The sequence below is a fragment of the Talaromyces rugulosus genome, chromosome V (assembly GCF_013368755.1).
Source record: "Talaromyces rugulosus chromosome V, complete sequence".
Classification (NCBI taxonomy): Eukaryota; Fungi; Ascomycota; class Eurotiomycetes; order Eurotiales; family Trichocomaceae; genus Talaromyces; species Talaromyces rugulosus.
In genome coordinates this window covers 3984127-4011983 of record NC_049565.1, presented here as the reverse complement: position 1 = coordinate 4011983, position 27857 = coordinate 3984127, and the positions used below count along the sequence as shown (strand labels likewise).

The 27857-nt window shown below is 47.3% G+C and overlaps 13 protein-coding genes across 13 annotated transcripts; 7 read left to right on the top strand and 6 right to left on the bottom strand.

The window, feature by feature from the left end:
- Nucleotides 1–4: 4 nt before the first annotated feature.
- Nucleotides 5–1051, bottom strand: TRUGW13939_09889 (uncharacterized protein; the record flags this gene model as incomplete). Its single annotated transcript, XM_035493008.1, has 1 exon — nucleotides 5–1051. One exon carries the CDS (start codon nucleotides 1049–1051, stop codon nucleotides 5–7), a length of 1047 nt encoding a protein of 348 aa, XP_035348901.1.
- Nucleotides 1052–1850: 799 nt separating this feature from the next.
- TRUGW13939_09888 (uncharacterized protein) lies at nucleotides 1851–3672 on the top strand (the record flags this gene model as incomplete). The annotated part of the gene is made up of 5 exons (XM_035493007.1): nucleotides 1851–1894; nucleotides 1972–2155; nucleotides 2206–2337; nucleotides 2394–3345; nucleotides 3398–3672. 5 exons carry the CDS (start codon nucleotides 1851–1853, stop codon nucleotides 3670–3672), a joined length of 1587 nt encoding a protein of 528 aa, XP_035348900.1.
- A 1528-nt stretch (nucleotides 3673–5200) lies between these two features.
- Nucleotides 5201–6917, top strand: TRUGW13939_09887 (uncharacterized protein; the record flags this gene model as incomplete). Its single annotated transcript, XM_035493006.1, has 7 exons — nucleotides 5201–5216; nucleotides 5278–5412; nucleotides 5603–5886; nucleotides 5953–6291; nucleotides 6361–6453; nucleotides 6520–6677; nucleotides 6746–6917. The coding sequence occupies 7 exons, from the start codon at nucleotides 5201–5203 to the stop codon at nucleotides 6915–6917; spliced, it is 1197 nt and encodes a 398-aa protein (XP_035348899.1).
- A 188-nt stretch (nucleotides 6918–7105) lies between these two features.
- Nucleotides 7106–8569, bottom strand: TRUGW13939_09886 (uncharacterized protein; the record flags this gene model as incomplete). Its single annotated transcript, XM_035493005.1, has 8 exons — nucleotides 7106–7268; nucleotides 7328–7605; nucleotides 7657–7760; nucleotides 7821–7893; nucleotides 7951–8067; nucleotides 8123–8235; nucleotides 8288–8469; nucleotides 8529–8569. The coding sequence occupies 8 exons, from the start codon at nucleotides 8567–8569 to the stop codon at nucleotides 7106–7108; spliced, it is 1071 nt and encodes a 356-aa protein (XP_035348898.1).
- Nucleotides 8570–9615: 1046 nt separating this feature from the next.
- Nucleotides 9616–10441, top strand: TRUGW13939_09885 (uncharacterized protein; the record flags this gene model as incomplete). Its single annotated transcript, XM_035493004.1, has 3 exons — nucleotides 9616–9637; nucleotides 9696–9775; nucleotides 9830–10441. 3 exons carry the CDS (start codon nucleotides 9616–9618, stop codon nucleotides 10439–10441), a joined length of 714 nt encoding a protein of 237 aa, XP_035348897.1.
- A 315-nt stretch (nucleotides 10442–10756) lies between these two features.
- TRUGW13939_09884 (uncharacterized protein) lies at nucleotides 10757–11270 on the bottom strand (the record flags this gene model as incomplete). Its single annotated transcript, XM_035493003.1, has 3 exons — nucleotides 10757–10806; nucleotides 10866–10994; nucleotides 11207–11270. 3 exons carry the CDS (start codon nucleotides 11268–11270, stop codon nucleotides 10757–10759), a joined length of 243 nt encoding a protein of 80 aa, XP_035348896.1.
- Nucleotides 11271–11548: 278 nt separating this feature from the next.
- TRUGW13939_09883 (uncharacterized protein) lies at nucleotides 11549–12028 on the top strand (the record flags this gene model as incomplete). The annotated part of the gene is made up of 5 exons (XM_035493002.1): nucleotides 11549–11584; nucleotides 11640–11652; nucleotides 11704–11787; nucleotides 11842–11888; nucleotides 11942–12028. 5 exons carry the CDS (start codon nucleotides 11549–11551, stop codon nucleotides 12026–12028), a joined length of 267 nt encoding a protein of 88 aa, XP_035348895.1.
- A 149-nt stretch (nucleotides 12029–12177) lies between these two features.
- Nucleotides 12178–12702, bottom strand: TRUGW13939_09882 (uncharacterized protein; the record flags this gene model as incomplete). Its single annotated transcript, XM_035493001.1, has 2 exons — nucleotides 12178–12602; nucleotides 12657–12702. The coding sequence occupies 2 exons, from the start codon at nucleotides 12700–12702 to the stop codon at nucleotides 12178–12180; spliced, it is 471 nt and encodes a 156-aa protein (XP_035348894.1).
- A 248-nt stretch (nucleotides 12703–12950) lies between these two features.
- On the top strand, nucleotides 12951–14880 carry TRUGW13939_09881 (uncharacterized protein; the record flags this gene model as incomplete). Its single annotated transcript, XM_035493000.1, has 5 exons — nucleotides 12951–13131; nucleotides 13187–13596; nucleotides 13648–14015; nucleotides 14064–14541; nucleotides 14599–14880. The coding sequence occupies 5 exons, from the start codon at nucleotides 12951–12953 to the stop codon at nucleotides 14878–14880; spliced, it is 1719 nt and encodes a 572-aa protein (XP_035348893.1).
- A 951-nt stretch (nucleotides 14881–15831) lies between these two features.
- TRUGW13939_09880 (uncharacterized protein) lies at nucleotides 15832–17305 on the top strand (the record flags this gene model as incomplete). Its single annotated transcript, XM_035492999.1, has 3 exons — nucleotides 15832–15977; nucleotides 16035–16088; nucleotides 16159–17305. 3 exons carry the CDS (start codon nucleotides 15832–15834, stop codon nucleotides 17303–17305), a joined length of 1347 nt encoding a protein of 448 aa, XP_035348892.1.
- A 130-nt stretch (nucleotides 17306–17435) lies between these two features.
- Nucleotides 17436–18640, bottom strand: TRUGW13939_09879 (uncharacterized protein; the record flags this gene model as incomplete). The annotated part of the gene is made up of 3 exons (XM_035492998.1): nucleotides 17436–18171; nucleotides 18245–18349; nucleotides 18405–18640. 3 exons carry the CDS (start codon nucleotides 18638–18640, stop codon nucleotides 17436–17438), a joined length of 1077 nt encoding a protein of 358 aa, XP_035348891.1.
- Nucleotides 18641–19109: 469 nt separating this feature from the next.
- Nucleotides 19110–21869, bottom strand: TRUGW13939_09878 (uncharacterized protein; the record flags this gene model as incomplete). Its single annotated transcript, XM_035492997.1, has 4 exons — nucleotides 19110–19680; nucleotides 19733–20029; nucleotides 20085–21560; nucleotides 21625–21869. The coding sequence occupies 4 exons, from the start codon at nucleotides 21867–21869 to the stop codon at nucleotides 19110–19112; spliced, it is 2589 nt and encodes an 862-aa protein (XP_035348890.1).
- Nucleotides 21870–23741: 1872 nt separating this feature from the next.
- TRUGW13939_09877 (uncharacterized protein) lies at nucleotides 23742–26303 on the top strand (the record flags this gene model as incomplete). Its single annotated transcript, XM_035492996.1, has 1 exon — nucleotides 23742–26303. The coding sequence occupies one exon, from the start codon at nucleotides 23742–23744 to the stop codon at nucleotides 26301–26303; it is 2562 nt and encodes an 853-aa protein (XP_035348889.1).
- Between the last annotated feature and the right edge of the window lie 1554 nt (nucleotides 26304–27857).

Below are 27857 nucleotides of genomic sequence, written 5' to 3'. Positions count from 1 at the left end.
ATCATTACAATTTACTACTCGCTCCTCCCTTGATATATGTGTTTCCCTGCTGCAAAACTTGTATGGCCTGGGAGACCATCTCCCTGACAATCTCCCCAGCGGGCTGAATGGTCTTGACAGCGGCCGAAACACTCCCCATGAGGAACGGAAAATCGACATCATCAGAGTCCTTTTCAATATCGTCCATCATCGGCACAATGCCCTTTGTTGTGAGCTTCTGGATCTCCTCGGGCCGTTGTTCCCACTGCTTGATATAGTCATTGGGAAGCACACGAAGCGGTCGGCCCGAAACAACGAGAGTTCGGATTGTTTCTCCAAAACCGGCAGATACGACGGCTTCCTTGTGAAGCTGGCTTGCACCGCTCTCCGTTGTTGCAAGGAATCGTGTGCCAACCCAGACGCCAGTAGCGCCAAGCATCAGGGAAGCAGCCAGGCTGCGGCCGTCGTTTACTCCGCCAGCTGCTACCACCAGTGGTGTCTGGCCTGTCAAAGGGCTTTTATATTTTTTCACCACGTCGACGACTGCGGGTATCAGGACGGAAAACGGAACGTCGCCGGTGTGACCACCTCCTTCACCACCCTGAGCACAAACAATGTCGACGCCGCGCTGGAGTGCTTTCTCTGCATGTCTAGGAGCGCCGACCATGTTCATGATCAAGATGCCCGCTTCGTGAAGACGCTTGACGGTGTGTTCCGGAGGGATACCGACGGCGCAAATGAACAGTTTGGCGCCATGTCGGATTGTGGTTTCAATGAGCTCATCCAGCTGGCCGTGGGTGTAGTCATGGTTGGTCGCTCGAGCACCACCGCCAACTTGTGGAAGCGCAAGGTCGACGCCAAATGGAAGGTTTGGGTCTCGAAGCAGAGATTTGAGCTCTGTTAACATCTCATCCAACTGTTTCGGGGTATATCCAAGACCGCCGATGCAACCGAGACCACCAGCGTTGGACACGGCTGCTGCTAGTGGTGCTCCAGACGCCTTGGCCATGCCCGCCAGAAGAATGGGATGCTGAATACCGAGTATTTTGCATAGTGGCGTTTCTAACGACATATTGGGTATCTTTACTGTAAATCGAGAATTCGAGAAAATGGTAGGAGTTTGAAACCCGGTGGTCTTATTTTGTGATGGAGGACAGCACAAACGAGGTCGCAAAGATAGCGCACTAGCTCTTGTAGTATTAAAACAGTATAGAATGTTGGCTTTGGAATCCAATCAGAGAGAGGGGCCGAGATTTAGCACAGCCATGGGTGTTGCAGGGGCGTTTTGATATAGGGCATGCGATGCGGAGTCGTTCGTTTTCCCCTCACGAGACGGAGCCGAGGGTCCGAGGCATCTCTAAGCTCAGCTCTGGCCTGGCTCGGTCCGCCCCAATCGAGATTGACATGAGATGAGCTTGAGCTTGAGCTTGAGCTTGAGATCGAGTACAACTGTTCATAATAATTAACCATCGTAGCACCAAGTATGCGGGTCGAAGACTGGGCGAAATCGGCACCATGGCCAACGTTTGGACCTTGAAGCATCGATGATTCTGTGGTCAACTAGAGCATTGTATAATCGGACAATATTCAATGATTCCCACTTGTTTCCCCTTGTATTCTCTCCCTTTTGGTTGACCGTGGCGAGGTGTCGTCGAGGAAATAATGTCGATTTGGCTGCAGAAATGCGCCAATTAAGGGACTGATCGGGAAGGAGCACCAAAAAACGCGTGCGGCGCGTCACTCCACCTGCGCTGCCCGCATTGCTCTCTCTCGCTCTCTTCCATGCCTTGACCTGTCTTCTTGCTCCCTGCTGTCGACCTGGCGAAATATGGTGTCATTTCTACCTGTCTGAATTAAATTACACTTCCATCATGAGTGCTGCAGCTTCAGCTGAAAAGTTCCTGCAGCCGCCAAGGTAGGTTGAGATCGCACTCGTGCTTCTTTTCATACGAGCAACAACAGTACGCTGACTATTGCCCACTTTCGATATAGCGACGAAGATTATACAACCCAGTATCGCGCGCCCTCTGCATATACGCCTCTTCACACCTTCCAGTTACCAAAGGCCGACAGCCGACAGTACCAGCAACAGTATGGGGATTTGTATTTCTTGCGTCTGGCCAAGTTGAAGCCGGCTGCAGAGAAGGTCGGACGAGAGGCATGGGATGGTTTCAGCGTAGGCAACGGCCGCTTCTTGATTGAGTGCCAGATATTGACTACAGACAGATTGCTGGGGAAAAAGCGCGGAAAGTCGAAAGAGTGCTCGATGTGCGACAAGGAGAACTATGCTGGGTTGTCGGCACTATCTACATGGACCTACCAATGAAACCTAATATCCTGGACGATGTCGCGCAAGATGTAAGTGTTAGACTTGGGGAGGAAAAATTATAAGATAGTGTTCTAACATATTTAAGAACTTTGCTGCCGCGCCACCACCACGTCTTACCTACCTCGACCCTTCCAATCCTGACGCCGTGGAGATCATGATGGAAGACGAATCGGGCCGTCTCCGACTGACAGGAAGTCTCCTCCGAGCGACTCACTTGGTTACCGGTGTCATTATTGCCGCATTAGGGACAGAGAACTCCGACGGTGATTTCGATATCATCGATATCAAAGTCCCCGACTTTCCAATTCAGTCACAGAGATGGGAAAGGGCACCCTCCGACAAGACGGATGAGAAGTTGAAGCGCGCTGAAAATACAACGAATTCATCGAAAATAGCTTTTGTCAGTGGACTCGGGATGACTGGTTCATCAGGCGATACCCTCCCTTTAGAACTCTTGACAGAATATTTACTCGGCTACACTGGGACAGATGGTGAAGAAGATGTATCTCCTACAAGAATCTCTCGTCTGGTGATAGCGGGCAATTCACTGGGCGATGTTGAGACAGTAAGTACCGTAGTAGCGAAGAACGCGCCTAAGAAATACGGATACGATGCCTCCACATATAATGCGTCGCCCATAATTCAGCTTGACAACTTTCTTTCCGAGATACTCCCTACTATACCCGTGACCTTGATGCCAGGCGAGACGGACCCGGCAAACTTTTCCCTTCCTCAGCAGAGCATCCACCGAGCAATGCTCCCAAATTCAAGGGCCTACTGTTCTGATGGCCAACCGGGAGATAAAGGTGTGGAGCCAGGTTGGTTTGACAACGTGACAAACCCATGGGAGGGATACGTGGATGGATGGCGATTGTGGGGATGCAGTGGTCAGAATGTGGATGATGTACTACGGTACCTCGACTTTGCCGATGAAGACGGAAATCTGGCGGCTGGTAATGACGGCGAAACGAGAATAAGGGTAATGGAAGCCATGCTGAGATGGCGATGTGCAGTGCCAACGGCGCCTGATACGATATGTAAGTGGCATATGCCAGCAAAGAAAAGGCACAGAACGCTAATTGACGACAGGGTGCTATCCTTTTCAAACCCATGATCCTTTTATTTTGCAGGCCTGTCCGCACCTGTTCTTCATAGGCAACCAGCCCGAGTTCAAGAGCGTGGTGGTGGAGAGCGAACCTCCATTCCGACTGAATGGGCAGGACTCGGAAATGAAGGATGCTCAATCAACAACGCGTGTGCGCTTGGTCTCTATACCCAAGTTTTATCAAACTGGAGAGCTGGTTCTCGTTGACTCGGAAACGTTAGAAGTCGAAGTTGTGAAGTTCAAAACCTTTGGAGAATAACCTATTACACCTCAACACGAATGCTATAAATGTCAATCGATTGGCCCGTACTCGAACTTTTATTAACTATAAACAAAACAATCATTGATGTTAGAGAATGCCCTAAGGCGGCAAAATTTGACCCTATCAATGAAATGCTGGGTTCAAGCCCTTCAAATAGACGGTAAATAAAGAGACTGTACGGGGCATCCCTGATATATTCGGAAGCGCGATAATTTCCCAATTGGGTAATCGCCGAATCGAACTTCTACAGCCCGACAGCAGCTTTGAAAGTCATTGTTGTGCACAATCGACATCAAAATAATCGATAAAAACTTAAGACATGCTAGAAAAGCGCATCGTCCCCATTCAATTCTAAGATATGGGGATCTTGAAGGAAAGACTCTTTTCTCCCGGAAGCGCGATATCTATACCCGGGAGTTGTAAGTCAACCCATGCGCCTTATTGTGACTGTTGATCTTCTCCTCTATATCTCTATCATTTAGCAGCATAGCTGCAGAAATAGTATTGATATGGCAACCATTCTATGTTGGATAAAAACTTGTATGGCGATCCCTAAATTTCCGAGGAATGGCATCTAGAACGTATAAAATGAACTGATTAATTCGCGCAGCCATCTAGGTAATGATGATCGCATCAACATTGTCTAGGCTTGTCTCTAGCAAATATCCCGTGAAAAGAAAAGAAAAGAAGCTTATTGGCCGATCACATCAAGCAATTCCCGTTTTTGGAATTAATCCATCCCCCTTGCAGGTTTAGAAGCCAATAATATTGCTTCAAGCTGGCCTCGCTGCAACTTCAAGGTGGAGGGTTGACGTATCAGAAACTTGCAGGCCTCCCTGCAGGCTCGCTGCAGGCCCGCTGCACGCTTTTTACCACCTTCCTAGCTTCCTGAGTACCCTATATGGTCTCTTTCAAATTTAGTAGCTAATTAGCAGTGGTTTGTGTAAAATGTAATTATAAACTGCACTGGCGTTTGTGTGCCACTAAATTTGTAAAAAGCAAAAATGCTCGATACATACTATTCATAAAGCCTCTACAAGTTAACAAAAATAAGGCTTGTGTCCTGCCAGCTGGCATATGCATGGACAAGGATACCAACAACGCATGCAACCCATACGCAAGCTGACCAGTAATGCATGTATCACACTGCCTTTCCCGCGCAACACGATCGGCAGGAAATTTAACATACCAGCCAGAAAACGTACCTTGGCAAAATATCGAATAGTCATTCCCCGTGTAGTTGAAAATAAGTACTGCGAGCTGTCAATCTCAACTTCTCCGAAACAATAAGAAGAAGATAAAGCGGTATTTTAAGAAAAAAAGAGATAGGAAGATGGATTTCAGCCTCCATATACTTGTAATTCCTTGGATTACCTTTCTTATATGTCGAACCGTATACCGTCTATCATTCCATCCCCTAGCTAGGTTTCCAGGACCCAAGCTCGCTGCAGTCACAAAATGGTACGAAAGATATTTTGAGTTGGTCCAAAGACCAGGAGGCCAGTACTCCAGAGAAATAGATCGCATGCATGATCAATACGGTGTGTACTTTAACCACCTTGAAATACTAAGTCTTATAATATGCTTACCGCAATTTTCCAGGCCCTATCATTCGGATTAGTCCTGATGAAATTCATGTACGAGATCCAGCATGGTACGATGTGCTTTATGCATCGAATCTACATGCTCGCGACAAATACCCTCCTACAGCTAAGATGGCGGGAACACCTCTCGCTGGTATGTACTCAGCTATACATTTACACATATTCAACAGAAAAATGTCTAATTTCTGCCTTTTTGTAAGCATTTGGTACGATCAACCATGAGCTTCATCTCAAGAGAAGGGCAGCCACTGCTTCCATTTTCACCAAGCGTGCGATTCAAGAATCGGAGCCTTTGATCAGGGAGCAGATCAAGCTTTTGGTAGCCATATTCGAGGAGTCATTAGTTTCACGCAAATCCATCAGTCTCGAGACTTCATTTCTAGCTTTTGCGGGGAATACAATTGGCTTGTATGCTTTCAACCTCGATTTCAACTTCATAAAGGACGCCGAAGCAGCAAAAAATTGGAGGAAAACCTTGGATTCGGTGGCATTCAGCACTGTTGTTGCTAGACAGTTCCCATGGCTTATTTCTTCGATTATGACAATTCCTCGAGGGATTGTTAAGCCACTGTTCCCGGATATATGTCGTCTTTTGGATGCTTTCGCGGTTAGTTCGATATTTGAGAAAAAGTCTCATGAAATCAAATGGTAACAACTACTAATGAGATACCAGAAAATTTCCAATTCTGTTGCGACGCATATATCAACAAGAACCACAGCCGAAAACAAGCCGATGTCAGAAATAGGCAGAGAACGACCTTTGACTCTCTTTCATGCTATTGACCAGAGTTCCCTCTCTGATCCAGAGAAACGTGCGGATCGACTCCTCCAGGAAGGGATGGCTCTTCTTTTTGCAGGAGGAGAGACTGTTTCACACTCCCTCAGTCACATTATGTTTCATCTGCTGGATAACCCAGACATATACGGTCAAATTAAAAAGGAACTTGACGAGGCTACTCCCATGGGCGAGACAATTCCGTCGCTGCACACATTAGAGCGACTGCCATGGCTGGTATTATCATCCTTTATTTCCTATAACAATAATGAGTGTCATTGAATGAGGCTAATTTTCTGCAAAAAGTCTGCTTCAATACGCGAAGGACTTCGGCTCTCCTGTCCTGTGTCTGCTAGGTTAACACAGACGGCTAGAACTGCGCTTCACTATGGTGAATGGGTGATACCAGCGAACGCAAGTAAATAAAGCATAATCAAGTACTTCAGAACTAACTCCGAGAAACAGACTCCTATCAGTATGCACCCAACTAGCGTCCTCCACGACTCTTCAATCTATCCCGAACCACACAAGTTTGCACCGGATCGCTGGTTCGATGCCCCTAGTCAAGCAAATCGCTGCTTTGTGCCCTTCGGGAAAGGGGCACGTATGTGTCAAGGGATTGAGTATGTGTAAACTTGCTAGAGCTGTGTGATTAACTGTACTTTTGTCCCTAAACTGACTTCTCTAATAGTCTTGCATACGCAGAAATGTTTTTGGTGGTTGCAACTCTTGTCCGCACATTTAAGCTGGAACTCTTCGATACGATCCGTGAAAGAGACATTGATCCAGTGCGAGACTATTTTGTGGGGTTTCCTGAAACTGGTAGTCGAGGAGTGAGAGTGCTTGTGAAAGCGATGGACTAATAACAAATAACAAACCGGTGTCCATGGATTGGTCTTTTGCATTATACAGTCTCGAGTATGGTTTCGGCCATTGATCAAGTTTGTGATAAGAAATCTAAAAAACAAAAAAAAAACTTTCCCAAGCAAATTTTGCCATGGCTATACACCAGACATCATTGAGGAACACTCCTTAGGCACATCTCAAGCAGTTACTCGACAGACTTTGGCTTCAAAGAGTCAAGAAGGCTACTCTTCGGCAAGCCGAGTTCCAAGAAATCGTCAATCTCATCATCCAAATTGTTCAAAAATCGTTCCGTGTCCCATTTTGGGTGCCACCCGACGATGCCCCTATTCTCGCAAGAAACCTGTGGGCTGTCGCATGAATAAGCATTTAGAGTCATAAAAAGCCTCGAGTGACAAGATAAACTAACCTAGAATTCCACATACTATAGGCGAATTTCACCGGAACACCGACTGCCTCAGCAAGAACCTTATCAGAAGGCCACAAATCAAGCTCCCGTGAATCAACAAGCCCTCGTGCATATAATCTAGCTGCAAGTCTTTCCAGGATGTCCCACCACGGAATCATGTAGGACACCAAAAAATAGTAGCCATTTTCACCTTCTGGTAGTTTATCTCTTCGCAGGATGGCTTCGATTAGGCTAACAAAAAATATTGTGATATCCGATATATGTGCGAGTGTAGCTTCCTTTGGCTGTGTTAGTGTATCGATATTTCATTGATATATCCAGTCACTTACCCGATTCTCGGTGAATTTGTACACCTTTTTCTCCTTGATGCTTGCTTTTATGAGAGCAGGGATCTGCGGTGAGAGCTGATTCCATGTTCCGGTACCCCGTCCATCTAGGAGCAAATGAGCACTTTAATATGATACCGAGTTTTCTTCGGAAGTAAATAACGTACGAAGCGTGGGTGGAAAAATCATTAACGCTCTCACGTCAGACGTCTTGCATTGCTCCACAACAAATGTGTCAACCTGTTTTATTTTGTTTCAGCATCGAGAAAACATTGATTGCTTCGACAGGAGTCCCACTTGTCGAACGATATACGAGTCCTTAGACTCGCTTTCAAGGTTATAAACAGAATCCGAATCTTTGACTTTGCCATAAGGCCAGCCGGTATTCTCGTCAAAAGCAGATAATCCAGACGTCTAAATACTATGCAGTGAGCAATCATTCAAGTAACCATATGAGTAGCTTACTAACATGTATGAAATATGACTCTTTCCTTGTGGCTTCTCGGCGGACCGAGAGACCTACAATGAGATTGAAAGCAACTTCTCGATCTATCGAAGTTGCGGTGTTGACGACAATTCCAACTTGAAAACAATCAGCTGCTTCCGATGAGGAAATTAGGCTGCGAGAACTGACTGTCATGAGAAACCAGGTAATTTTCCACAAGCGCCTTGTCACTGAGATCCAACCGTGCCACACTTACACCGAGAGCTGACAGATTTTGGCCTTGTTCATCAGAGCGAACGGCAGCGTGGATTCCTGCGTTCTTGAGAATTCCTGCTTTCACGTTTAAGAGATCTGCAACGATAGACCCTCCGCTACGCAAAGGACTCAGTACTTTTTCTAGTTCTCGGGTGGTCATTGAGGAGTAACATACATATACCCCCCTGCACCAGTGACGAGAATCTGCACGGTCATTGTAAATAAAACTAAGTTGAATTTTTGAAATGTCCCATATAGTCTGGAGGAGCGAGGGAATTGGACATTAAATAATGAATGCTATATTGGTCATCGTATCTACCACGCCGGATTTAGCGGAGTTTGAGCTTCTTCTCTCGAGTTGCATGTGAACTCTTACGGTTGATCATCGGCGCAAAAACCGTGGGGAACCAATCACAAAAATGAGCGCAGAGGTGACCAAGACTTTTATACCAGTCACTTGCTAGAAAACACCATTGTGTTATTGGTCTACAAGCCGCAACTTTATAAAGTCACAGACCTATATAACATACCTAGATTGGAACATAACGAGACATTTTCCAGTTTTAAAAAATAAACTATCTCTAGAAAAGTCATTATCTTGAACAAAAATTGATAACGAGCAACCAATGGATACAGTCAGAGTATGAAGGATACACCCGGCGTAAGTAACAATGTATCACCGATCGAAACCTACTAGGGAATCATCTACTAGAAACAAATTGGAGTTAACGACTATTAGTCTTGTATCGTCGAGATTCATCGCGGGGTCAGAGCTATCCCACTCGGAAGGCTTTTAGGGTCGGACTTAAAAACAACCCCGGATTTGAAACGAAAGCGGCAGTCAGAATTATGACCACGAACAAATCAAAGCATTGATACAGACTTTCATTAGGTCTGTAAATGGCATAGATCGACTGCGTGTTATCGATGCGTTATGCCGTGGTAGAGCAAGGTGCATATATCATTTTGAATGCTGGAACCGGCACTAGAAGCTAGCAGTTGACGTGAAGAAGTTTTAGAAAATGGGATTTGGGTTCTTCCATTTATAAGCACTGTCGTACATATTTATGTAGTTGAAGGTAAATTGGTTCATACAAGATGCACTTTAAATATTTATATGTTGTTGTAGTGGGCCCCTCATCGCGGGACCTTATCCAACATTCAATCTCGCCTTTTTTCTATCCTGTCAATGAAACTTGATAGTGACCAGTCATATTCAAATACAACTATTCCTTTGCTAAATAAAAGACACTGGACAGAAGATGTTAATCAACGCCACTACAGGTAACAACAATTTACACCAACAATACACGCAGTGAGCTCATCTATACATCGTCTCCAGCAATATCGACCTCTGCAACCCTTTTGGTGCCTTATTCTACACACCATGTTCCAAAATACCACGAATGGATGCAAAATGAGGTATTTACCTAATCTAATACTCACGACATAATTTGGTCTAATAATGATGCGCAGGAAATCCAACAAGCGACGGCATCCGAGCCATTAACTTTGGACGAAGAATACTCGATGCAAAAGAGCTGGAGAGAAGACGGCGATAAATTGACATTTATAGTCTGTTTACCACTCTCGTTACCAAGTTCTTCGTCCTCAGATAAGAGCAGAGTGATAGTACCGGAAGAAACCGATGCGCCGGAGCGTATGCTTGGGGATGTTAATCTCTTCTTACGTTTTGACGACGAGGACGAGGACAGCGTGGTTGGGGAGCTCGAATTGATGATTGCCGAGAAACAGAAGCAGGGAAAAGGGTTTGGTCGGCCTGCGTTGCTGGCATTCTTACGGTATATTCTCTCGAGTCAAGATGTGATCGTCGATGAGTTTTTACGGGCAGGGAACAAGCAGATCTCCAAGAAAGAAATTAGTTATTTCAGTGTCAAGATTGGGAAAACAAACATCAGGAGTATTGCCTTGTTCGAGTCACTTGGCTTTACAAAAGTGACCCCGGAGCCAAACTATTTCGGAGAATTTGAGTTGCGCAGGGCTGATCTAAATGCAACGAATCTCGAGCAGATGCTAGACAGGTTTGAGGTGACTGGCTATCAAGAGCTCGAATACAGTACTGAATAAATAGAACAGAAGATGGTTTTCAAATGTTTTTTTTATTGAAATTGGTATCTGATATCGCCGCATCCTTGTGAGGAGGGAACGGAGATTTGGAGAGCCGCAAGGTTCTCCAAAGTGTATTGTTATTGTCAAATATGCCAGGCAAAACATAGGAAAGCCGTCGCATAACCCTTGACTCCAATTCATGGAAAATGATCAACGTCACGAGTATTCCTTTTCCATATGCACCTTTTTCCCACTCTTTTTAGTTTTCATCTTGTATCCATGACGCACGTAACCCGAGTAACCCGATTCATCCTTTCCAAATTAGGTATCGATTTAGATGGTCTTCTTCTTGCCACCCTTGGAGACGTCTTCGATCTTGAGGGCTGTATTTCGTGGTGTTAGTTTCATGTCTTGTTGATGGTTGAATTCGATCTAAACGCACCAGGAGGCAAGCTCTGCTTGAGCTTGTCGGCCTTGTCCGAGTCCTTAAGAACGAGGGTGTACAGGAAGCGGTTGCAGCGGACCTTGAACTTGGTCTGGCTGGTCTTGCGGTTGCGCTTGATGCGGGCGGCTATTCACCAGTTAGTTTGTTTTGCTTTGTTGAATTTCTGAGCAATTGGATGAATTCGGATCAAAAAGCCGCGTCGAAAGGGATGGACCAGTATTGCAAATTCTGACACTTCTTTTTTTGTTTTCTTTCTGTGTTGTCATCTGAACACCCATCCATCCCTTCTTCTTCAACTATGAACCGAAATCCTCCACCGCGCATATCGTGGAACATACAGGAAGCGTCCTTCCGGCGGCAGATCTCAATGAACTGCTTGATATCGGAGACTTCGGAAGGCATTTTGGCGGATTAGTCTGTGACGACGGGGGAAGACGATTTGATGGGACAGAGTGAGCGCTTGAAGGTCGATGTCTGTTCGTGAGAGCTTCAGTGTGGGCTCCGATCCGGAAATTAGGGTTTCTCGACGGCGGAACCCTGTGTGGGGCGGTGGCTGGTGGCTGCTGTGGCGGTGCGTGTCGAGGCAGCTGCGTTTGCGGAGACGCTAGTGGACTATATCTATACGTGCTCTTTCACATGCTGTCCTCATTATCATTATTCTTACCTGCACTACAGACAACATGCCGACTTCTCTGGACAAGGCGCTAAACTCCAAGGTACACACTCTTTATTCCCAATCCGCTATATATCAACTAAGCTAATGCTGCATAGAATCTCTTCCTGGGTAAGCACCTTTTCCAACTAACCAAAAGTCCAAGTATTTAATATCAAACAGGCTTCGCTGGCATCGTCACAGCCGTCTCCGCTTGGTCAATATGGGGTGGTGAAATGTTTCCCGCAGAGGCAGACCCCAAAGGAGGTAAATAATCGAAAAACCGCTGTTCCCATCATGAACGTGCCTAACCTTGCTTAGACCCGGCCGAGTGGACAACTGAAGAACTAAGGAGGTGGCTCCGAGCGGTAATACTTATGTGCCTGATGAATTTTTGTTCATTCGACTAATTTTGTTGCAGAGAGGCCTTTTGCCGGCGGACACAATGTCGCGTGAAGAACTTGTGGAGCGTGTTAAAGCGAACTTGCGGCCGACCCGGAGCGCGTAAGATTGGTTGCTGGTATTAGGCGACTGGCCATACTGGCTAGTAATAATTGTTCGTGGCGTGTTTAATGATGTTGTATATGCTGGGTGTTTCTCTCCGAGTTCAGGCCAATGAATAAAGATTGTCGCTGTTCAACTCCTCCTGTAGAATAATCAAACCACCAGTCGGAAATTCTGGCTTTGAATCACCCAGTCCCGCTTGTTTTTCTCCTTTCCTTCCGTATTCGGTATCAAGACAAACGTCTCACTGAACCCATGTTGCGGCGCATCCTTTTCACCGTATTGCACATATCCACTGACGACCACCAGAATCGAAATATTCTTGGTGGCTGATTTGGAGCTGGTCTCAGCAGGTGTTGTAACAGGGTAGGATTTATTGATGATTTGGCAGTCCACAGATTGTATCTCATAGCGAGCTGACGGTAGTTGGTTTGTGAAAATCTCCTCGACGGCGGCGCCGTCCGCAATGACGTTTCCGTTGAACAGAATATTGGTTGGCGTTGCGTGGTAAAATTTGGCGATGGAGTTTTTGTTCCATGAGAGGGCAGCGTGGTAGGCTTGTACAAAGTCGGTTGCACCTGAGGCTGTTGTTAGCTTGTCTGTTCTCTCGGTACGAGATGGAAAAAACGTACCTTCGGTGGACACCTTGGTTAGTATGTCAGCCGAGGGTCTTGCCATGATGTCGGTTGGCAGTAGTTTTTTTGTTCAAATTCTTTGGCTAGTCAAGCGTGGCTAGAGGATCTTGCGGTGTTGAGACTCGAGAGTGAGTTGAAAGTACTACTACGGTGGGGTGAAACCCTTAAAAAGTTCCAAAGCGCTGAGAAAAGACTCGGGAGCTTGGACCACCACCTCGGGGGTTGATGCTTTTCTCCGCAACCAACGCCGGAACAAGCAAGCATCTTTCGCTTTGCGCACTCGAGAGTTCAATGGCGACAATGCGAAGTTCGCGTGGGGCCTTTGCGAGGGCTTCGACGTATTTCAATTCAGGGTTACCGTTTACGTGTCGCTCATATTCTGCTCAGCTGCGACGCCGGACATATGCGACACAGGCTGTTGATTCCAAAAAGCCGTTTTACGTCACAACGCCTATTTTCTACGTGAACTCTGGTGAGTCACACCAAGAGTAAATAACTGTTGGGTTTATTTGCTAATTAAATACCAGCCCCCCATGTCGGTCACTTGTATACGATGGTCCTCGGGGACATACTGAAAAGATGGCAGCTGCTGGTCGGCGACAGCAACGCGCAGCTTTTGACGGGAACTGACGAGCATGGAATCAAGATACAGCAAGCCGCCGAGGCTGCAGGCATGGAAACACAGGCGTTTTGCGACATGAACTGCCAGACCTTCAAGGACCTCGCCAAAGCCGCCAACCTCAAACACGACCATTTCAGCCGGACTACCGATGCAGCACACAAGGACGCGGTGCGATACTTTTGGGAAATGCTGCAGCATCGAGGCTATATATACACATCCAAACATGAGGGATGGTACTCGATAAGCGACGAGGCCTTTTATCCGCAGTCGCAGGTGCAGCCGTCGCTTGACCCTGCAACGGGGAGGAAACGCATGGTAGGATTCGCCTCCCTTTTTATGCCAGGAGTCACTGTTGACTTTGGATAGGTTTCGATTGAAACGGGAAAAGAAGTCGAATGGTCAGCAGAAACAAACTATCATTTCAAGCTGTCCGCATTCCGGGACCGGCTTCTGCAGCATTTTAAAGAAAATCCGGAGCTTATAAAGCCCCAAAATGCCATGGAAAATATAGTCAAATCGGTCGAGTCTGGACTACAGGATCTTTCGATATCAAGGCCTGTGGAGCGGCTGAGCTGGGGCATCAGAGTCCCAGGTGATGAATCCCAGACCATATATGTCTGGCTAGATGCCCTGGTCAACTATCTAACCAAAGCCGGGTATCCTTTCACACCAGGAAAAGAAAAGGATTCTATTTGGCCGGCAAACGTCCAGGTTGTTGGGAAAGACATTGTGCGGTAGGTCGCTGTGTCAAGGATTGAAAGGTTTATACTAATGCACACCAGATTTCATTGCGTGTACTGGCCGGCGTTTCTCATGGCCCTTGACTTGCCCGTCCCCCGCAACGTGCTCGTCCACAGCCACTGGCGCATGAACCAGGAAAAAATGTCCAAATCGTCGGGAAACGGAGTGAACCCGTTCTTTGCCATTGACCGATTCGGCGTCGACACAATCCGCTTTTTTCTCACGTATCACGGGCCCCTGCGCAACGACGCCGACTACGAGAATGAACTAGTCGCACGATACTACAAGAAGCACCTGAAAAACGGCTTTGGCAATCTCGCGCGCCGTGTTTTGGGGGTTACGAACTGGGACTTGCGGCCGTACTTTGAGGCGGTGGAGGCCGGGACGTTGCCTGAGCCAACCGAGGAGGACCGTACTATGGAGGAGATTCTGCGAGCAGTTCCGGGGGAAGTTAAGCAGCACATGGACAATTTAGATCCCCAGGCGGCCCTGCGTCGGATCATGGAGCTACTCGAACGAGTCCGTCTTCTTTTCTTTTCTCCTTTCAATGCTCATTATCGCTAATATTCTAGCTAGACTCAAGTATACTTCCACAACACCAAACCCTGGGAACACAAAAAAGTCGACCCTAGCAAGGGCTACCGCAGCATCTACAACGTCTGCGAATCTCTCCGCATGATCAGCATCCTGCTCCAACCGACCATGCCGGCAAAGGCGGCCGAGATTCTGGATTTTTTCGGGGTTGATCCTTCCAAGCGCGACTTTGCGGCGGCAGCCTATGGGGCCGATTTGGAGTATGCAAGACGAATTGAGAAGAATAATACGCTTTTTTTCCCGCCGTTATTGGTTGAGGATTGATCCTTTCCACAACAAAATGAAAGGAGAGACAAAAACCCCCCGCCACGGTACCAGTGAGAAAAAGAGGCTCGACCACGAGGAAAGAGAGGGTTTTTTTTTCTCTTGCATAACACAAATATTACCGATGAGATTCAAAACAGGTAATGATCATACATAACGCCCGTCTTATCATCGTGACCCGTGAGATCTAGATGGCCCCGACTGAATTGACCTTATCGGGAAAAATAACCCTGCTGATAACCTCAACGTTACAACTTACAACTTTCTTATCAGTTGTTTATCTTTTTGTCCTTGTACGAATATTGTATCAATAGTTGTTAATAAAAAAACAAATCAAAAAAACAATGACACAAGCCATAAACAATGACAAAAATATGACTTGTTCCTCTCGCCACGGCTATCCCCGGAAAAACCATCAGCCAAAAACTATTACCCTATAAAATCAACATGATTGGATCCACATCCTTGATTTTCTTGTGTCATACTTGATCTAGAATTCTCCGCCTTAATACTTAAAAAAAAGCCAACGGAAAACTAAGCAACCAAACCAGTCTGATAAGACATGTGGTTTTTCCCTTCCCGCGGAGAACCCGTTGGGCGGCTGGTGAAACCCTAAGTTTCCCGGGGCAATCCATGATGAGAAAGGGTGAGAAAGGGTCACACTGGGGGCAAAGATGGGACGGAATAATGAAATAATGAGTGGTATTTTTTCTGGTTGATAAGGGGTGAGACAAATAAGTAGGGTACCGGTTTAGACTAATTAGAAAGGATATTCCCGGGGTATTTTTTATACTCTCAGTATATCAACATCTTTTATCTTCTACTCCCTACATACCTATCTATTATTAATACCCCTGTCTGATATCAAGACACAATTCAAAGAGATTTATGATTGCCTACTCCTTTCTTGCCTGATCATAACGATATTCATAAAATCGTCCACACTTCAACATGGACACCGCCTCGTTCCTGCCTCTCAGCACTGAATCAGTACACAAAAAGGCCCCTATTGTCAGGATGGCTGGCAAACAGCAAAAGAAACCATGGATAGAAACGCCCCTGGTTGAGTCTTCCGTCTTATCCAGGGCCGCGGGATGGTGAGTCTTGCTGAAACTTGTTGGCTTGTTTTTCGTATCTGATAGACGTATGTATAGTCGAGTGTTTCTCAAACTCGAAAACCTGCAGCCTGGCGGTTCGTTCAAATCAAGGTGCGCAGGCCTCCTATAATATAACAAATCAACAGCAATAGATAGTGACAGTGACTAACCCAAATTATAGAGCTATGGGAAGCCTCATCCTGCACCACATCAACGACCCAGCCAACGCCAACCGAGACCTGCATTTCTACATCAACTCTGGCGGCAACGCCGGACTGGCCGCCGTCTGCGCGGCTCGCTCGCTTGATTATCCATGCTCTGTCGTGCTGCCCATGACCGCGTCGCGTCTCATGGTTGACAAGCTGCATGCCGCGGGCGCCACGCAGGTGATTCAACACGGGGATACCATCGCCGAGGCTGGAGTGTATATGAAGAACGCGGTTATGAAGGAGAATACCCCTGGTAGTGGCGAAGATGTTGTCAAGATTGCATTGCACCCTTTTGATCACGAGGCGATCTGGCAGGGAAATAGTTCCATTGTTGATGAGTTGGCTTATCAACTCCCGCCGGGAAACGACGAGGAGTCGGCATTACCTGTTGATGCGCTTGTATGCAGCGTTGGCGGCGGCGGTCTGATGAACGGTTTAATCCAAGGTATCGAAAGACGTCGTCGACGACAAGCCCAAAAAGAAGATGTCAAGGACATCCACATCCTCGCCGTCGAAACCGACGGAACCCAGTCTATGGCACTCGCCATGTCTCAAAAAGCACTCGTCACACTGCCCGCAGTGACCTCAATGGCCGTATCACTAGCCTGTGTGCGTGTCTCGGAGAAGACGTTTGAGTACTGCATCACGCCACCCCCGGGGATCGCCATTCACAGCGCTGTTCTGTCGGACGCTGATGCGGCGAGGGGGTGTCTACGTCTAGCTGATGATGAGCGTATGCTCGTGGAGTTGGCGTGTGGAGTGTGTGTTGAAGCTACCATTGGCGATAGGTTCAAGCAGCAACAGCAACTCAAAGATCAGTCCAAGAGCAGCAAGAGAAAGCGAGCCCCGCTAAGTGATGAAGGGTATTATGGCGATGAACACGACAATATCTCTAAACCCGGCCGGTTTGATGGCTCCTCGACCTCGCTCATAGACAGCGCCTTTGGATCTGATGAAGAGGATGACGCTACAGTGTCACCGCAGCTCTCGCATCTCAAGCAGCTGATTCCCAATCTGACTCCAGAAAGCCGCGTGGTCATTGTGGTGTGCGGAGGAAGCAACGTCACATACGGGATGGTATCGGAGTGGAGGGACAAGCTGGACAACGGGTGGCTGTGATCTTTGATTTTTTCTTGGAAGCAAGTTTTTTTTCTTTTATTTGGATCGGCCTTTTATTTACGATTCTCTCGTTCAGCGTTTTGAGTATGTTTCAGAGCTTATTAATAATCGACACCATGACTACTATCTATCATACAGCAGACACCGGCTGCCTAATCTCCCTAATCCTGTAATCCCAATAATTAACACGCACCGGATCGTACTTTACCTTGAGCAGCGTGAGCAACCTAACAGCCTCGTCGACTTTTTCTTGTCTCTTTTTCTCCGAGTCTTCTTTTTCTTCTTGCCGGGCTTCCTGCGCAAACACATCTGCCAACCACTCAACCGCCAAACTGCTCTTGACATGATAGATAGTATTATCAGAGCCAATCTCCTCCGTAATAAACCGACTCGCAAACCCTTTCCACTCGCTCAACGGCCTATCAGCCGCACGCAGCACGCCACGCGCATACAGCCATGCACTGCGGTTCTCGGGAGCAAGCAGGATTTTGGCTTGAGTGTAGTCGAGTTCTGCGTCGATGAGGTCTTCATCTACAACACTGAGCTTCCCCTTTTCTTGCGCGTTAGTAGTACTGCTGCTGCTACTCCACATACCGGCCTCGAACCCCTGACGCGGCGCAAAGCGTAGCATGTATCGATGATTCCATGCCGAATTGTTGCGCACATCGGACAACAAAAGGGCATCGACATCGTTGATTTCTCGCGGGGTGTCCCAGAGGTCGAAGCGGCGGACGAGCCATTGGCGGTACGTCCAGACATGGTAGTTTTTCGAGTCTTCGGTGAACATTTTCATGAGAAAGTCCAGCTCGCCGGCGGGAAGAGATGGGAATGCAGTGCGTGAGGATAGGAGGAGTTGGCGATGATGCCTGCATATTTTTTATTCTCCAATCAACCAATCTGGTCCGTCAAGAAAGAAGGGAAGAAAGGAGATGGACGCACCATATCTGGTAATTTTTCAGATACTTCAAAGACACTTTATTCAACCACGCAATCTCCTCTTTCAAATCTTTCTCCAGCGCAAACAGAATCTTTGATCTATACAACCTATTTCCTCGCTTGTCAGTAAACAATATTTAAAAAAAAAAAAAAAAAAACCTACCAAACAGTATAATGCGCCGGATTCATCGAAATAACATCCTCCGTCAACGCCAGCGCGCGCTCCGAGAGCTCGTTGGCTGCCATGACAGCGCGCAGATACGATGTGGCTTCGAGGTATACTGGCTGATACGTGATGACTGCGAGAGGTGTTGCGTTTTGACCACCGTCAGTGCCATCATTGAGGGGGATGGGTGTGACGTCGGTCCATTCGGGGGATTCGGAATATTTTCCTTCCATTTTGTGTTTTTTATTCTTATTAGAGATGCTTGTTCATGTCTCGATATGAGTGGGTGGTGTGTGTCTTCTCGAAAAGACAGAGGTGAGGTTGGGATGGCCGTCGTGAGCGGGGTTCAGGTTCAAGGGTCTCGCCCGCTTTACACACAAAGAACTTTTGACTCTGGTGACGTCGTTGTCGACAAATATTTCATGCAGCGACCATGCCCGAAACAACTTGAGATAGCACTTGCGGATTCCTAGGGAGAGTTTAACTCTAGATGTCGAGGTTAATGTTTTCATTAAAACATGTACTAGAAACTGTCAAGTGAAGTGGGGCTAAACATGCATTCTGTTGGATGATTCCAGGGTATTATATGCACTATGTAATATATACAAGGTGATTCGCTCTATTGTACAAAATTTAAGATCAAAAATAAAAAATAAAAAAAATTGAAACAGTTTATCCCTCATAACTCCATAAATTATTCATTTATTCGCGATAATTCCATATGCGTTTTTTCTCGTTGACCCACCAGTGTCCCACGTCGATAGCCTTTTCGGCCCAGTGGGCAGCCTCTTCACCGTATTTTTTCTCGATGCGGCTGTACAGGGAATTCGAATCCCAGTCTTCAATAACGTCGATTTCATTCGGGTCTTTAGATAGGTCGGAAAAGAGAAAGGTATGCTCCTCTGTCAAGGGAAGGGTGAGGCGGTAGGGCACGGCTGCAGAGGCGACGCTCAACATGGTCCCGCCAGTGTTGATGATGCCAATATTCCATGCCTCCCGGCCATTGTGTGTGTTTTTATAAGGCCGGATCAGAGACTGGCCCTCGTACTCGTGGATCAAGTCCGACGCGGCCTCTGTGTCGTCTGCGTCTAAAGAGTCGGTGTGGATCAAGAGATCCAAGATGGTAGGGAGAATAGAAATAGAGGTTGCATTCGCTGCCACATCGATGCGCGGCAACAAGGGATGGCGGAAAACGAGAGGAATGCGGAAGTTGCTAATATGTCCGTTCTCAAATGTGCCGGTGATGTGAGAATCTTCCTTGAACGCTTGTCCACTGTAACGAATAAGCAGGTGCCAACAAAGCAGAGGCATAGGGGACAACTTACTGGTCACCGACAAATACCACCAGCGTCTCATTCGCGATCCCCGTATCTTCGAGCAATTTCATAACAGTGCCGAGCCAAGTGTCGACATAACGCACGGCATTAAGAAACTTGTTGTTGTCTTCGTGTTTGTTGATCAGGTGGTCGCCTGACCAATAGTTCTCAGTCGGGAATCCGCTAGGGGTTCCCCACGGGTGATGCGTGGTGCTGGTGAAATGCGAGAGGAAAAGCCGGTCGCCATTGGCCTTGGCCTCGTGGATGCTATCATTCAAGTATGGAAGAATTTCTATCTCGGGATATCTATTCTAATTAGTACCAGAGACAAGAGGCAGAGATAGAGAGAGAGAGAACGTACCCAAAGTAATTGATTTCTTTCATGTCTTCATGATAGTATTTTGCCCTGCCTGTATCAATCTTCTCTTTGACAATCGTGCTTTGGAACCCCATTTGGTCATTTAGATGATTCTGGTTGTCAAATTCGCCGGTAATGGACTGCATGAAAATGGACTTCCACTTGGCGCTGCGCATGTCGGTGGCCTTTACGCCCCTTTCCTCCTTGAGCTGATTGAACAGGTCGAGGATGTGCATCATGCAGGGCTGGTAGATTTCGGCGCGGTTCTCAAACATAAAATCCACCGGAAGAGGAGCCACGCCGCAGTGGCTTCCTAGGAAACTCTTGAAAGACAGACTGCTTCCGGTGACGGCACCAACGACATTGATGCCGCCCATGTCAGGACCAGAAGGGTCTTTCCATGTCAGGTTTCGTTCAGCAGACTCTCGAGCTTCACTAGGAAAGTTTCCAGATTCGCCGGTGATTTGCTCGGCAATTGGCGTCATGGCGGCCAATTTTGCATTCAACTCGTCCATATTACTGTCCTCTGTGGTTCCGTAGTAATCGACTATCATCTCGTGAAGATGAGAGCCCATTTTGAAAGGAAAAATGTCTTTTCGCGCGCTTTCCATTTCCATGACGATAACGTGCTTGATCGAAACCTTGTGGTCGGCCAATACCTTTTGCACCGGTTCTAATATGTCGCTACCCAGGTTGGTGATACGCATCGGATCGATAGTAGGGTCATAAGTGTTGTGGATGTTGAAAGGTCCGGGGCACTTGGATTGTACCAACGACTCGGTATAAGACGAATTATCAAGTGTATCGTTTGACTGGAGCTCCCATCTCCCGAATCCGGCAGGCCATGTCTCGGGCGCCCACTTGGGCTTTGAGAAGATTTGCTCGTACTCGGAGGAACTGTTGACCAGGCCAGGATTCCAGCCTTTGTAACGACCGGAGGCCGGTTCCCACAAATCTTCACTAACCAATTCGGGAAGCGGAAAGGGCTGCTGCTCAGTCGACTGGCAGACCTTTTCAGCGGGATTTAAAGCTTCCCACAGTGTGAAAGGAATCGTCCCAGACATGTGGTCGTAAGGCACGGGCGGCCGCGTGATTTGGAGATAGGCCAGACAAGTGAAGAAGACGACTGTGACGTAAAGCACAATGCTCTTCCGTGAATGCGGTTGCTTCTGCTCGTTGTTTGACAGGGGCAAGTAGCGACCGCCGGATTCGCCGCCGGAACATCTCGATCGCAATGTGAGCACGCTATTGACGACGGAGGAAAACCAGGAATCAAAGATCAGCCAAACAAGAGGAGAGATGATGGAGGCTAAGACGAGAATGGCAGCGCCGACAGCAACGACAGGGACCAAACCACTCAGCAGCAGTTTGAGTCCACCGGAATCAGCAGCAACACTTGTAGCGGCCCCCCATCGTACTTCGGCACCGGTGACGTAAAAGAAGCCCAGCTGGGAGGATGCAGCGCTTAGGTCAACAATGCTAGAGAGAAACAGTCGACCAGTCAGTCAATCAATCAACATGCAGTAGAGGGGTGGGTACATACGCAACAAGAGCAACAATGGCTAGTCCCACGACATTCCCAATGCCTAGAGTCTTTTGCAACAAGGCCCACGCAACCACCACGACAAGAAAATCGAAGAGAAAGAAGGTGGGGAGGTATAAAAGGAATGACGAGCGCGGAAGAGTGCGTATATGTTGTAAAAGATGGATGATTTTGGCCGCTACGCTGGAGACAATAATGAGCGAGAGCAGGAACGGCCGCAGATGCAAGCGAGGGAGCAGGTGCATTATGGGCGAGAGACGATGAGCATGGCGCACGATCAGGCGAGAAGGAGTGTAAAGTTATTGATTGATTATATATTTGACGATGGACGATGGGTGATGAAGGGAAGAGAAGAGAAGAAGAAGACAGGAAGGGAGCGAGAGTGAGAGTGAGAGAGGAGAGGAAAGGGCCCGCGCGACCAACGAGGATAGAAAAAGTTTGGGGCTGAGTGCCTGAAGGCTGAGGCTCTGCCCCTTTTGGCCCTGGCGGGGGCTCCACTTCGTATCTGGGCCAATCCCTGGCGTCTAGACCGTCCCGTTTGGGCCACGGCAGCGTGATTGAATGCCGCATCGGGGCTAGAGTGGATCTTGCACAGCCATAACAGGGATGAAACAAGGTTCTGCGACCCATGCGGCTCCACTGTGACTCCCCGACGGCAGGCGCTCTATTGGCTGCGATTCAGCGGCCCAAAAGGGCCACCCGCTAAGATTCCCCAGAGCGGCATTTCTGATTTTTTCCCGCTTGCAAAAAGGGTCAAACAGGAGTTGGTGGTTAAACAAGTCTCGATGCCGGTGGGGCGCCTGGCCACCCGGGCTCGCCAATCGCCTGAGGCCTTCTCAGCACTGTGCCCGATTAACTTCGCCGCTAGGCCGCAAGGGGCTAGCCTCGCCTATTGTGTCTGTTTCTGCCGGCAAGCCTGCCCGTCGCACCAACAAACAATCTGCATACCAGCGGAGCAAGAATGTGTTGTTTGGGCAGGGCTATCATTCTACCCTTCAGGAATTACGTATGTAGTGATACGGTATGGCCGTTGGGATCGACAGAACAAGCAGATCTTAAAGTCCAGGTGGAATCTGCCAAGTCCCCCCACTGCTTGGCACTGCTGGGTCTGCCGCTACGAGCGGATTCGCTGAATCACACGTAATATCAGGGCTCAATGGCGGACTCCGCACTTGTTTTTGACGCCGATGCAGGGGTTAGGAGTGGGCTTGTCTGACACTCGTCAATTTCCTTTTTCAGAAGTGTTGGGTCTAATTATAGGCTCGCCATGTGAATACGGAGTATTATTACAACGAATTAAGCGATGTAGTTTAGCGTTCCATTTTGGGTATGGTGCGTGTCGATAGCCATGACTTCATGCTGTTCTATCTATAAAATCATGAGCTCCCCTTGGACGTATCTGACTGTAATTTCGTCGCTCTTGGAACAGCACTATTTTATTAGTCTTTACTATGTATATAAAAGACTGCAGCATAAGGGCCTGCAATTTTATATGAGAGAATATTAGCTAGTCTCAAATATCACCTTTTATCAAGATAAAGGACTAGTGCAGCAAACCTGAATCTGCCAACCTTTTACCAGGGGATCCTAGAAAAAATATGTCAAAGCTAGCAGAAGAGATAAATGCTTTCGACCCAGTTTGTCTTGAGGAAAAATCACTGGAGTTGTGGTTGTGTGGTAGAACCGCACGTGACTTGTCTGCCTGCCCTGCCATCGTTTTTCCTCCTCTCCTCTCTCTTTTCTTTTCATCCATGATCTTCTCTTTCCATCCCCCATTTTCTCTTCTCTCTCTCTTCGCTGCGACCGTCGACTTCAACGTCTTCATATTATTTCTAGCGCGCTGGGTGATGCGTAGCCGATTCCCTTGATATTATCTGCCTTCTTTTTCTATACACTTGAAGAGTCTCTTGATATCTGACTACTGTCATCTCGCCAACAACTTCCTGCAATCTGCTCACCGATACAAACGGGGCGTTTATTTACCGAGAAAAATTTCCCTCCCTCCCACCTCTTTTCTCCCCATCCCCAGAGATTGACTGTCCTCACTGTCTCGCCGTTCCACCTACAACGTCCTACTAGGCTTTGACTAGCGCAGATCAAGTTACAACTCTGAAGCCATGCCTCTGTGGAAGAGCAAAGAGAAGGGGAGAAACTTAACTGCTGGAGAGAAAGCAAAAGCAACGCTGCAGACATTACTATCCGAACTGCCGAGCGATATCGACGATGTACTCGCCAATACAACTCCGCCAAACAACATCATCCATGTGATTGAAAGGATGCAACAGCGATCCAAGTCAAACGCCTTTCACGCCGAAGGAAAGAAAGCAATTATAAGATACACTCTCGGATGGTCTCAGGATACAACATCTGACTTGCTTGAACAAGGACTTGGCATCATTGGTACCATAGATGCTATCGCGGAGCGCACCGGACTTTCAGCAGATAATACAAACATAGCCAAGTATGCCTATTATTGCCTCATGGACCCTAAAGAGGTGGGACTAGTCTACAACCTTCCGCGTATCCGGGGTGATTTTGAAAAGTTCATAGGATTCGCCCAGGGTCGCAACTTTTGCAATTCAAACGTCGCGAGAATGAGGCGGTGGCAAGAGATTCCGAAAGATGAACTTCGCGAGATCTTTGTATCCGGCCGTTCTCCAACAGAAAAAGATGCCCGCAGAGAGTACTGTATACGGCAGCTCATGAAAGATCAGAAGCTCGACCACAGCGATGCAGAGCGCTTATTTGAACAGTCTAGCGATGAACCACGGGACACGAAAGTGAGCATGGGAGAAGAATCAGAAATTTCCAAGTACGCGGCAGATTGTAGAGTTCGACATTTCCAACAACCAATGTATTTGCCTACCAGAGACACAAGGGCGCCTCCTAATGTCGATCCTAGAACACGCGTGGTTGCAGTTCTCGGCGTCGATGAGACGGGTTCGGGTGTTGCAAGAGATATCGCAAGTCCATCCATAGGGGATGGATGGATGGTATCGGACTTTAATTTATGGATGCACGTGCTTGACTCAATGGGCAAAAGCCAAGAATGGATCACCAGTATGGATCCGGAATATATTGTCTCGAAATACTGTCTGCGTGACAACACTACCAGGGAGCCCGAAGATGATAATCTCCCAATCCAGAAGAGTTGGGTTACTGGGTTTCTTCATGGCGATCCTTTTGAAGAAAGAGTTGTCGTGCTAGATGAGAATCTTCTCCCTGCTGTTCGACAAAAAGTCACAATATCTCCTCATGGCTTGGAGTTACGGAACCTATTCATGAACCGCCTCGAACATGCACTTGCAGAGGCTGAGAAAGATGCTGGCCCTGTGCTGGTGATGATATTTGCACATGGAGAGAATGAACAAGGTGGCTTTTTAATCGGCGAATCATCAGAAGGTCAATTAGATGAGAGTCCGCCTGTTTCCAGACTTGACATTTCTGAGCTTCTTCAAAAGTATCCGAAGGCTCATTTGACCATGTTTATGACTTCTTGTTATTCCGGACATTGGGTTGAGACACAGCCGCTCCAGTGTCAAAATTTGACTGTGTTAGCTGCGGCACAACGTGAGGAAGAGTCTTTTGGTTTTGAATGGTCACTTTCACAGCGGCATTGTGGCGGTCTTTTCTCTTCTGCAACCTTGACGGAACTTTTGAAAGAGCCTTCGATCCTGCCTTCCGACGTGGACAACGATACCTCGCGACAGTACAAGCAGATGGTAAATGCCATCATTGCAGAGATGTTCCGACTCTGCTTACCCCAAAATATCACAGACTATGGTTCAAAGCCTGTCTTCACAGATCCTAATGATCTAACCAAATTCTGGAAAAGAACTGGTTATACTCTACACGAGTATCAAAAAAATTATTCATCATTAACAAAAATCCCGCCTTCCGACCCTCACCCCAAAACCAACAGAAAGCAATTCAATGCTACGTTTATTGATGACAACCATCCGGATATTTTGGCATGGAATGCCAGGCATCCTGGCATCCTTGATCCCGAGTATCCAACGGCAACAGGTGGATATGGCGGCACTAGCCGAGGTCTTACTTCGCGAACGAACATCAAGTTTCTCATTCATGAATTTATGGGAACAAACCCATGGCTTCACTTGCACGATCAAAAGATGCTCGAAAGGTTGATTCGTGAGTTCAAAGGTGGAACAAAAGATAGCAGGATACTGTTAGGCTTGAGAACTTCTCTCATTCATCGCCTTCGTATGAATGACGAAGCTAACAACTATGCTCGCGCGATGGATTTTTACAAGCTCCCCCCTATTGATAAATGGGGCCCAATTACCAACCATCCCCGTGGAACCATTATGAGACAGTGGGGGTATCTTGTCCTTCACTCTGGTGTATTTGATAGGACACCTAGTGGTTATTGGTACATGAAACCATGTTTTTATTTAGCATGGGGAGCCCTTGAAGCAGGGCTTAATGAGTATGAGTTTAAAGAAGCTCTATTCAAACTAGCCAAGTCAAGAAAGGAAGGCATGGTAGCTCTATTCTCTTCAAAGCTGGCAACGTCTGCTCGCCTTACAAAGTCTGTTAGCAACCTGAAGTCTCTTCTAAGACAAAGCTGGAGCCAGTCAAAGACTAAGAGAGGCAACCAGGGTCGGAAAGGCCTTTCTGAGATTAACTGGACCGAGCCGAGTTCAAGTGGGCTGTAACTAGCAGATTAATATCGACAAACTTTGCTCATTTATATGTCTTCTTATTCCTTAGTGTGACGGTCCTCGTGGATATAACGATCCTGGTGGCCTGAGGCAACGAGGTAACCGAGAGTAGTACTGGCCAATGCTTCGCCGAAGTGGACATCACATCAATTGATAGATAGTGACCTAAGGTAGCGGGATGGCCCAGGCAGTGACAAGTACAAATCTATACATCTCACAAGTATGATGCATTACATCTTGTAAACTAATCTTAATCTGTACTAGTAGATGTCGGTCTAGACTGTCTTGGCAATGTTGACGACACTGCATGTGGTGTCGACGCCGTTATGTGTACCATGAAATAGTCAATGAAGTATATATTACATAAACTTACACCAAACAGATCTATTTTTGCACTGATTATCTGACAGCTAAGAATATATAGACTACAAAGCCAAGTCATCCAATAATGAACGTATACAACTTGAAGTTCTTCGGTCTCACACATACTTGGGATATTGACGAGTAAAGATATACTCATAAAACGCTCTTATTTTTTTGAGTCTCCGTTTGATTCATTTGAATTTACTAATTCGTCAATTGATAGATAATAATCAGTGAAGGTTGACGAAATAACACGTGAAAAACCGTGACTCCTCCAGTCCGGTCTTTCCTCGACAGGACTGTACCTTCCAGATTCAACGTACAGGTATGTTTTAGTTTAGTTCGAGCAGCAGGGTGAACTTGACCTTGTCCCAACCCGCATATTCATATCGGAATACACCGATGGCCGCCATTCGACGAGCCTTTGTGGCTTTAGGAAACATCCGTCGTCCGGCGGTTCCTCATAACATTGCCGAGAAGCTATGGATGCTTCAAGACCTATACCACCGTGACCCAGAAGTCAAGACGCAATGTTTCGATGTACAGGCAGATAGTCCATTGAAGAGGGCACCCGACGAAGACGCAGAGGCAATGGCTGAACCTTCGATGAGTCCGACGAAGCGGGCTCGGGCTTGCTCGACAAGCGATGCTGCATCCAAGAGGTTTCGGCCTCTGTTTGATTAAGACATGTCACCTTCCTCGAGACGGAATAGCAAGAGTGGAAGTTCTTGTTGGATAATAAGGACTGACCAAACAGCCGAAGGCTTTTGGTTAGTAGCTAACATGCTAAGAGTTCTGTCGAAAATCACGAACCCAGAGCTGCTTGTGAATTCCTCAAAAAGTAGGTCTGGTGTGGAGATTCCCAACGCAAAAGTGAAGAATGGGGGGCGTGGATTATCAGGGTCATCACCAAGAAGAGGTTCCATAGCGGCATCAAAAAATGCAGCCAGCGACGGGTGAAGCCTTGGACGAAGAGCCTCGGCTTCATCACTGTGGGCAGTGAAAAAAGTGCTGGTGCCGTTGTTGCCATTCAGAGTTGCCAGATCACGGCCATCAGCAAGCCAAGTATAGCGAACCAAATAGTTGTGCAAAGCTGCACATCGCGCGTAGTCCATTCCTTCAAGATCATCTCGCGCGGGGTTATCCGGCGTGACAAGCAGGCCAGATATGTCTGGAAGTTGGGAA